The sequence below is a fragment of the Scardinius erythrophthalmus genome, assembly GCF_964197995.2.
Source record: "Scardinius erythrophthalmus genome assembly, chromosome: 25".
NCBI classification, from domain to species: domain Eukaryota; kingdom Metazoa; phylum Chordata; class Actinopteri; order Cypriniformes; family Leuciscidae; genus Scardinius; species Scardinius erythrophthalmus.
Genome location: NC_138245.1, coordinates 17,530,253 through 17,541,143, shown reverse-complemented (window position 1 = coordinate 17,541,143; position 10,891 = coordinate 17,530,253). Strand labels below are relative to the sequence as shown.

General features: G+C 39.5%; 1 protein-coding gene across 1 annotated transcript; it reads left to right on the top strand.

Moving 5' to 3' along the window:
• Positions 1-6,783: 6,783 nt before the first annotated feature.
• Positions 6,784-7,907, top strand: id1 (inhibitor of DNA binding 1, HLH protein). The gene is made up of 2 exons (XM_081358343.1): positions 6,784-7,265; positions 7,373-7,907. The coding sequence occupies exons 1-2, from the start codon at positions 6,927-6,929 to the stop codon at positions 7,406-7,408; spliced, it is 375 nt and encodes a 124-aa protein (XP_081214469.1). The 5' UTR covers positions 6,784-6,926; the 3' UTR covers positions 7,409-7,907.
• The last annotated feature ends 2,984 nt before the right edge of the window (positions 7,908-10,891 follow it).

The following is a 10,891-nucleotide window of genomic DNA, read 5'->3' as shown; positions in this document are numbered from 1 at the left end:
TGCCGACTACCGCAAAAAAAAAAAAAAAAAAAAAGTAACTCGTCTGTTTTCTTTTAAAACGCAACCTGGGGTTATAATGAGTCACTCAATTTTTAGAGGATTTGAAAGCAGAAATGTGACACTTCAAATTTTATAAATATTTGAGTTGTGAAGTTGTTCTCATCATTTTTTAGATTATGAAAAGTTGTAAAGGCAACAAAGTTGAAAAATTATATACACTGTAAAAAAAAAGTTGCCGCCTTAAATTTTGTAAGTAAAATCAACTTAGATGTATAAGTTATTTCAACTTAAATTACATTAAACTGGCTTAATGAGTTGAATCTTGTATAACTTATAAAACAAATGAGAACATTTCTTAACTTATTTTGATGAGTTAAAGTAATGTAATAACATATGTTGTCATGACTTACTGATCAATTCATTTTTACAGTAGAACGTTACACTTTTATTGTAAGTGTAGTTCGAAATTCACTTAAGTGGTAATCAACATTATGCCACAGAATATTCCTTTAATGACCATACAAATCAAATCAAAGTATCTTGAGAGTGTCATACCCCCCAGAGGAGGACAATCTTACAATCCAGAATAATCCAGATTACATAGATTCAATACTGAAAACAAAAGAGCTGGAAAGGTCTGTTCAGTGTCAACGCCGGCGGCCATTTATCAGAACCATCAGCGGAATTCATTCTCAGGCGACTGGCACAATACGCTCTGACAAACAGGAGGGCTTCCCATTCTTTGAGACTGCCACTGGGAAAACGGATTTGAGGAATTAATCTTAGTGTGGAACTGAAGAGGAGAGAGTAACCAGGCCTCTGTATTGTCCCCTTTACTCTGAATAGGGCTTTGTGAGGGAAGCACAGCTGCCACCATCATCACACCCATCTTTAGGCCATACTTCCAGCCAGTATCCAGATGAGTTTGGGTTTGGTATTTTAGCACATATAGGTATGTGGAGGAAGTCAGGTGACTTGAGCACACAAAGATCTATTAGATGCAACCCAACCATACAAGTTGCGACAAGCTGCGAGACCACAAATAGTTGCTGACGGCAACTTTTTTGACAGCTCTGTAGAATATCGGAAATAGCACAGCACCTGACACACAGGGAGATCTGGGTTTAGAATAGAACGAGCAGAAGCTCTCCAGAGGGTCTCTGGCTAAATGGCCTCTGTCCTTCTCCCCTGCTGGTGGTGACAGCTGCCCGGTAGTAAGGGTCTTCCCTCCAAAACTTGGCCATTATACCCCAGCTGTGAGCAGCTGGTCTCCCATAAAAACACACACACACACACATCCTCTGGATTTGTCCATACAATGGCAATGTGATGTAAATGAGGGTAAGGCGAGAACATCATTCAGCTTTTCTTGTTTTGAGGTGGGACAAGAGTCATCTAAGCATCTTTAACGATCAACTTCTACCCACCTGGGGTGATTTGTAGACTTCTGAATGCGCATTAAATAATCATGCTGAAAACAAACCGCAAAGGTGTGAATTTTCCATTAAATTTCACAAGCAAAAAGTTCAATTGTCTATCGTCTATAGCGTAGTGATGTTTGAAGCACGGCTCACCCTGAAGTCGCTCAAACCAAGCAGCTTTCCGTTGGCCAACGCGGTGAAAAACTTGAACTTTTTGTGAAACATGCGTGGGGAAATATTTCGCATTCAAACGAAATTCCCGCTCACGTGGATTCCTATTGAAATGATTTGGCTCACGAACGGTAAATGTAACCCCGCTGTAAGTGTGCGCTTTTTTTACGCAACGCAGACCGGACGTTACCACCGTCGGTTCCTTTCAGAAGCTCTGCCCTTATGTCTCTTTTCGAGGATGTTAATATGGTGCTGTCTGGTTGCATTTATTACCCCACTAACAGCACAAAACAAACGTCTGTTCCCAGAAGATGACACAGTCACAGATTAACTCGAAGAAGCGGAGCTGTCGCCAATGAGCATGAGAGAAAAAAAAGGAGGAAAACAAAATGTGTTTGTGTGCGTGGGGGGTGCATCCAGAGGACAGAAAGAGCTCCAACGTTATTAGATTTGCAACTAGCCACAACACTGTCGCCCATTGTGTATCCACCTCCTCCCCCGTCCTGTCCCGTGCGCCTCCCGGAGTCCGGAGCTTCTCTCCGTAACCCTGGCTCTCCTGTCCCATCCCTTCCCAGAGGTCCAAGTCCTCTCCAGGCAATCTCCAATGGAGTGGAAACGATCCTGGGACACAATGGCCACTCTCTGAATGGGGCTTCAGCATGCCACCGGTGCTCTGTCACCAGCAGATGGGGAGCTAATTAGGAGCCATTAAGGCACTTTGATAGTGTGTGTGGGAGCCAGGCGGAGAATGTGGAGTGTGAAAGTGTGTGGCGAGCGGGGAGATCTGCGTTCACAAGATGCTAGAACCACTATGTAGGAAGGAATTTCGGCCTATATATCATTATGAGGTCAATCAGAGTATCTGATAATATCTAATAGTATTGGGATGTGTTAAAATCTCAAAAGAGTAAATCCAGCTGGACCAATGGATTTTGACTAAAGTTGCGATGTAACAAAAGTAGCGACAGATCATTTCTTCCATATTGTGATGAATATCCAAGAAATGGATTATTGAAAATAATAGAATGTAGGGAGGGGGTCCTATCAGTTGTTGATTGGATGGAGGAGGATAGATTGAAATGAAATGATTGGAGAAGTCTTGCATACGTCACCAGAGAGAAGTATGCCGTTTCCCCCGAAGATCCAATTATGACATTTTGATAAGGAATTACGAGGTCAAAAAAACTGTAAAAAATGAAACGTGCACGGTTGAATTGTTCGAAATAAGAGCAATTGCATGCATTTGACTCAACAGATGACTCAATTTTCCATTTCATGCAGATATTAAAGTCAAGAGACAAAAACGAAATGAATCAAAATGATCAAGCTCAAACAGTAGGGGATGGCGCCACCAATGCCATGGTTATAGGTTCGATTCCCATGCATTAACTGGTAAAATGTACACCTTATAACAATAACAAGTTGCTGCCTCAAATTTTTAAGTACACTCAACTTGGATGTTTGTCATTTCAACTACATTAAACTGACTTAAAAATGAGCTGAATCTTGTATAACATAAAAAAGTTGAAATTTGCTTATTTTGATGCGTTAAAGAAATTTAAAATCTGAAAAAATTGTCATATCTTATTGATCATATATATTTTTTTACAGTGAAAATGGTTCGGACAACAAACAAAAACACTGTAAAATGTCACAACTTTTCCACTTAGGCCTCGCTGGCGGTTGGAACATGTTAACCAATGTCCAGCTATTAAGCAAACTTGCTTTTATTTTGGCTTCTTTCTGGTATTTAATGGCCACCGTCCAATCAATTCCCACCCTACATTTTTTTCCCCTCATTGCCCTGTTTCAGAAATACGTCATGTTACGGAAGTCAAAATGTGTTGTGAAAAGCCATTAACGTTAACTTAATGTCAGATGACTCACACAAGCTAATTAGGTCTGTTCTCTGTGATCTGTATTGTCTATATTGCGCTTTGCATTGAACACTTCCTTTCTGTGTCTATCAGCTTTGTGTAGCTGTGATGTTGTGAATTAAAGACTTCATAGCCAGCTGATGACACAACACAGAACACTGCAGCCTTGTCAGACAGTGATCACATGACTTCTGACAGGATGTGATTCCCTTGAGGACAATTATCTGAGGCCACTCTTCCCATGAGAGGGGAAAGTCAAAGATACATGCAGATGCTTGAAGAAGAAGAAGAGTATTCACACTGACCCCGCACCAGCTTTTTCTGCTGCATGACATATTGTGAGAACACAGTCATAGACAAGATCAGGGTGGAATCAGGACAAGAACAGCTATAAATTATTTAAATGCGTGTTTATGTTATAAGTTCACCTGCATTTAAAAAACATCCTTTATATTACACATTTGTGTGAAATTATCCGCACTAAATGAATGAAGGAATGAATTAATAAACAAAAATGTATGTAGGCTACATCAATATCAACTCATTTTTTAAGTCAGTTTAATGTAATTTAAATTGAAATGACTTAAACATCCAAGTTGATTGTACTCAAAAATGTAAGTTTTTTTTTTTACAGAATAAAGATATATTAATATTTGTGTGAATGAATTCTGTCTTCTAAAACTATAGCCACACATGATGCAGATTATATTATATATGTTTTAATGAGCAAATAAAAATGGGTGATTGCTGTCCAGTGTCCAGCATATGAGGTCGTCGAGCAATAAAGCAAAACTTTTTTCTTTTAACTTCCTTTCTCCACTTCTAGGAATATTCTAGTTTTATATTTTACCAAGAGTTCATAAGGGTGTGTGAGTGTGTGTAAGGGGGATGTTACACTCTCTGCCTCTCTTTGCCTTGATGTGCAGTAAACAGGCTTTGGAGAGCCCAGCTGTGAGGGCTTATTGTTGGAGTCGGTAGGAAGTGCTGATAGCTTGCGCAGCTGAACAAAAGCGGGATGAGCGAGTGGAGGGGCGCTCCAGACTCGTCGGCTCCAGCCGAGATTCTCTCTCACAGTCCCGATACTGCACTCCCATTGTTCAGCTCCTCCTCCACCTCCCCTCAACCCCGCTCAGCTGTGACCGAGCCAGAAACGCTCCAGTCCCTCGAACTCCTGCAGGATGAGCAGCTATGTGCACGAGCCATCGGTAAAAAATAGCGTGCACACATTCATGCACGTTGTGTATTTAGGTTTTGTTTTAAAAACTAGTAAAAAAAGTAGTATTTTTTTACTATCTAAAAAAAAAAAGCACATAAAATTGCAAATAGGTCCTCTCTGTTTTGAATAATTTTCATGTTTAGTTTTTATTTAGTTCGTGGACAAACTTTTTTTTCCCCTTCAAATTATTAAAAATGCATATCTGTTTATATATATATAAATTATAAATAAATTATATATATATATAAAAATAAACGATATAAAAAAATTATTCGTGAAACGTTATCCTTAAAAATTTAATGTTAAACGCTAATGTATTTTGAAATAACTTTAAAAAATATCCGAACGAAAATAAACAATTAGCCTAACTTTTTTTAAATGACAACAAAATAAAAGGTTCCCAGGAATCAAAAAAAAAAAAAAAAGAACTCTGGCTCAATGGGCTATTTTTCACTTTGTCTCTCACTTTTTGTGTCTTTACAAGAGTCTTTCGCGGGACGACAATGGCAGTTTGCAGGTGCGCGCGGAGCGGTAATCGCATCAGAGGTTTTAAGTGATAAATGAGCGCTGACCAGTTTGTTCTCAGGATTCCGCAGCGCGCAGGTGAATGGGGGAGAGTGGAGGGATGCTAGCCTGTTGTTTGTTGTTGCTATAGAGACCGCCCGCTCGGCGCCAGGCTGACAGGCGTCAAGGCTCGAATGAATGGGTGACGTCACGGCGCTGGCGCCCGGCAGTCTGCTTCGGTTTGTTTGGACAATCTGGGGGAAGAATCAGAGCACAGCAATGCAAAGTTATGTGAGTGCGCGCGCTCGCGCTCAAGGCGACGCGCACATATGAAGGAATTTGGAAGTTTGCGCGAGGAAACACATTCGAAGAAAGACAATGAGACGATCATTGAACAGATAGAGGACGTTTTTGAATAAAAATGAGATTGTGGCGAGACTCGATAGCACGTGCACAATAGGATAAATCTCGGGCTATCTACAATCTATCTGCACTTACTGTAGGATAATGGACTATGAATAGTTTATACTTTAAAATACTTTATATGCTACTAAATGCAATTAGTCTAAGGCTGATGAAAATGTAAAAGTATATCATAACATTAAAAGCATGTGAACCTCTAGCAACAGTTCACAATAATAAGTTAACATATCATGCCCTGTTAAATCACGATTTTATCAGATTTTATACAAACCACAAAACAAATTATCCCTGGTCTATTTGATATAAAGCAAAGATTTTATTAATGTATAACTTTATGGCTTAAAAATGCACTGTAAAACAAAAAAACAAAAAAAAAAAAACAATTGAAAGTTTGGTTTCACTGCTCCCATTTAACAGACTGAAATTCTTGAAAAGCAACATGTTAGCATGAGTAGTTTGGCCTATTCCTTTAAAAAAAAACACTTTTGTTTAAAATACTATTAATAGCCTATTTGAACTTTGTCAACCTGATCAAAATCAGTATGGCAAAACCAAAATGCATGAAGCCATTTTGTTGTTATGTGAAGAGAAAACAGAGATGATTTCTTTAAACACTTAAGACTATGTGTAAAGGTCATTGATTTAAAAGGGAAAACTTTTTATTATATATAAAAAATACTTTTATAAAACGATTTTGTGTGCGTGTGGCCTACTTAAAAATATGTTTGAAACAATATGTTTGCATTATGAACACGCACATGTGTTCAGGGTCCACATTTCGCCCAGTATAATGACAGAAATGATTGTGACAAGTTAAATGGATGGAAACAAAGATGCTGATGAAACATTTTACAGTGCGCTTTGTTTCTTGACGCAGCCCACATACGAAGAAAGCTTGTTTCATTGGAAAGTAATAACTGTTGCCTGTTGATCCTCGAGCACCCCCACCCTCCGCTTGATCTGTGTGTCTGCTTCACCTGTGGAGAGTACGGACAGCTGGATATCCACAGATCATCCGCAGAAGACACACATTTGTTTCCATTTGTAACACCATCCCCCAAGCATATTGTATCTGCGATAACAGAGCCGCGCCGTGATTGGCTCCGCTCGCGACTCCGCTGAAATCCCATTGGCCCAGGCCTGAAAACACGAGCGTTTGGTGACGCCCACAACCCTTTAAATACCGAACAACTCGCCGCTGTTAGCATGTGGTGAACTGTCATCGCACTCTCGTCGACTCAAGACCCTAAAGGAGTACGAGCACATCGCTTCAACTCAATCTCTTTGACTTAATCGTCAACTTTAACAGCCAAAATGAAAGTTGTGGGACCTACCTGCGCGCTGAAGAGCGGTGAAGATGTTGTCCGCTGCCTCTCCGACCAGAGCCTGGCTATCACCAAATGCAAGATCCCGCTGCTGGACGAGCAAATGACCATGTTTCTGCAGGACATGAACAGCTGCTACAGCAAACTGAAAGAGCTGGTGCCCACGCTGCCGACCAACAAGAAAGCCAGCAAGGTGGAGATCCTGCAGCACGTTATTGATTACATCTGGGACTTGCAGGTCGAGCTGGACAGCAAGAAGAACCAGAGCTCCGCTCCCCGCACTCCCCTCACGACGCTCAACGCGGAACTGGCCAGCATCTCCGTCGAGGTAAACAGACTATATATGATACTTTCTGCTTAACTAAATTATCCATTCATAACAAGAATGTCTGTGTGAATGCCTCGACTCATGATGTTTTCCCTCTTGTTTTGCAGAACGGCTGTTCAGACGACCGAATCATGTGCCGTTAAAGCTAATGCTCTCGGTTTCACATCAACTGATCGAAGCATCGCGAATAACGAGCAAGGTGCGCTGAGGTGATGATGATGATGATGATGATGATGGACCAGAACCGCCGTGACACCTTGAACTTTGTTGGGATAGACTCCCATTCTCCTGTTGTAGAGGGAAAACAACTTTCAGTAGAGAGTCACAAAACCCCGTGGACATGAGAAGTGTGACGTGCTCTCTGAGATCTTCCCAAACACACCGATGTGTGTGTGTGTGTTAAAGCTGTGGAATCCATGGCGATTATTCACTTATAGTTCATGCATTTCCCCCCTCGGTCAAAGTTTCTCCAATGTTTTCTTAAGTCTTTAGAAAATCTTCTATTTTGCTGTAAATGTTTTCTCAGATTACTGAGCGAAAGAATGTATTGTATATTACAATGACATATGATGTGAATGCTTTATTGTGTTTTTTACAATGTATATTGTTTTTTTTATTATTAAAACAAGAAAATGAGACATATTTTGGACTTGTTTGATCTGTTTTGTATGTGGGAACGAATGAAAGTTGGACTGAGTCATGGTCCGTTTTACTTCCATTTAAAATGAGTTGGTTTCACAAGGTTAAAGGTCATTTAGCCTGTTAACACATTTCGCTGTAACATGTTTTCCTCATGTTACGACATTATTGTTACACAATTTCTGTCATTTCAAATAAATTGAGTTCTCAATTTCAACTTGATTTTGTCAGTAGTTAAACTGAAAGTGAAATTATCACTGCAGATTGTAACTTTGATTTAGTGAATAAATGAAACAAAAACAGCAATTCAATTTAGTGGGTTCATCTGTTTAAAAATGTAAATGATGAAAAACACGACAAATTCAGTTTTGCAAATACAGCTATATAAGATAAAGGTCCTATCTGATCAATATGGCATCAACAAAAGGCAAAATAAATGGAAAAGTAGGCCAATATAGTTCCCAAGAGAGGGAACTAATCTTTCCTTTGAAAAATTAAAATATTTAAATGAATAATAAAGCATTTTAATTGGTTAAGGATTGCTTCATTCATTATTCAAGTTATTTTTAGCTACAGTGATATTGTCAAACTCTTTTTAAAGCGTGTCATTCCGCTTCTTTTCACGCATCCCAGTATTTAAGCACGGGTAGCGGAAGGGTTAAGTGTTTTCCGAGAAGAAGGCAGTTCGTTATAAGATTTATTCCGTCTCCCTGGTGCAATGTTTTTCTCATTTCCCTGCGGTGTGATGCGCGCAGCTGCAGGCCTCTGCTCGGATCGGCCGGTGTGTGTGATTGTGTTTGTGTGATCGCTTTGTGCCAAGGGCAGGGGAGGGCGCAGACTGAGCGGCGCCGCCGCACACCTGGGGAAGTTCAGGTTAAATCGCTCCACATTCCTCGGCACACAGCTGATTGAAACATTAACAAACAGTAATCCGCAAGCCCGGGCTGCAGATGGGCCGGGAACACGGCCAAGGAACTCTCACTCCCTCTGTATAGTTTCCCACATACTACAACGAAAGCTTCTTTTAATAAGAACTTAGCGCATTTAAACATAGCGCCACACATTATACAGCCAACTTTTCCACTGGAACATCAACTTAACACTAACAGCACGCGCTTTGACTTAAGAACACGTTGTTTTCAGGCCAGTGCGAGATATTTAAATTAATTATAGCTAAAAAGTTTATGCAGTTAGCAATTTAATGTTAATTAAGGGGCATTTAGCCTATGCATGGAAGTATTGAATCTTCTCTGACAGACGTAAATAAGGCCAAATACATTTTTAGTAAATCCGTATGTTCGTCGTTTTCATTGAATGATACTTAGCCTACCACTTACAGCCTATTAATATGACAATCCCTTTTCAAGAATAAAGTTAGTTTTGTAGTTGAAGCGGGACATTTGGGCTTCTAGCGCCTCTCAGTGGTAAAACACACACTTTGGGTTTCCATCTTTTATGGTGACTTTCCATATGAATGGATTTTATACTGTACAAACTGTGTATTCGGTCCCCTAACACCACCCTCACAGAAAACTTTCTGCATTTGTACATGTATAAAAACATAATTTGGTATGATATTATTCATGAAATTTCTGGTATTATGGGGATATTTTTTCCTCACAATATACAGTACCAGTCAAAAGTTTGGAAACATTACTATTTTTTATGTTTTTGAAAGAAGTCTCTTATGCTCATCAAGCCTGCAGTAAAAACAAACAAACAAAAAAAAAACAGTAATATTATGAAATATTATTACAATTTAAAATAATGGTTCTCTTTTTTAATATACTTTAAAATGTAATTTATTTTTGTGATGCAAAGCTGAATTTTCATCAGCAAGTACTCCAGTCTTTGGTGTCTTATGATCCTTCAGAAATCATTCTAATATGCTAAAAATATTAATGTTTCCAAACTTTTGACTGGTACTGTATAAGGGGGTACCTGAACACCACACACACACACACACACACACACACACACACACACACACACACGTGTTCATGCTTTATGGGGACTTTCCAAATAATGGTTTTTATACTGTACAAACTGTGTATTCGGTCCCCTAACACCACCCTCACAGAAAACTTTCTGCATTTGTACATGTATAAAAACATAATTTGGTATGATATTCATGAAATTCTGGTATTACTTATGTTATGGGGACATTTTTTCCTCACAATATAGGGGGTACCTGAACACTACACACACACACACACACACACACACACACACACACACACACACACACACACACACACACACACACACACACACACACACACACACACACACACACACACACACACACACACACACACACACACACACACACACACACACACACACACACACACACACACACACGCTTTATGGGGGCTTTCCAAATATATAATGGTTTTTATACTGTACAAACTGTATATTCTATCCCCTGAGGAGAAGAATTTTGAAAATTGCCATCTTTGTGGGGACATTTTGTCCCCATAATGTAGGGTTTACCAGGACCACAAATATACACACGAACTGTACAAACTGTATATTATATCCCATAAGCCCATAAGGAAACATTATGCATTTTTACATTTTCAAAAAAACATAATTTAGTATGATTTATAGCCGTTTCCCCTAATGGGGACCAAAAAAAGTGTCAAAATGACTGGTATTACTCTTTGTGGTCCTCATAATGTACCAGGAGTGAGCGCACGCACGCACACACGCACACACACACACACACACACACACACACACACACAGAGCTAAGGGTACATTCCATACACTTGTACTGTTTTTAGATAACGCTTGTTACAAAACAACAAGCAAAACCTAACCAAAAACGTACTCAATTTTTACAATTAAAATAACCCCCAACAACTTTATTTACAAATGAGGGAGTCCTCAAAAGGAGCTTTTGTCAGATTTATCTCACTTCTTGGTACAAATGTATCATCAAAATAAAAAAGCAGGCACGCACAAACTGCAGAACATACGTG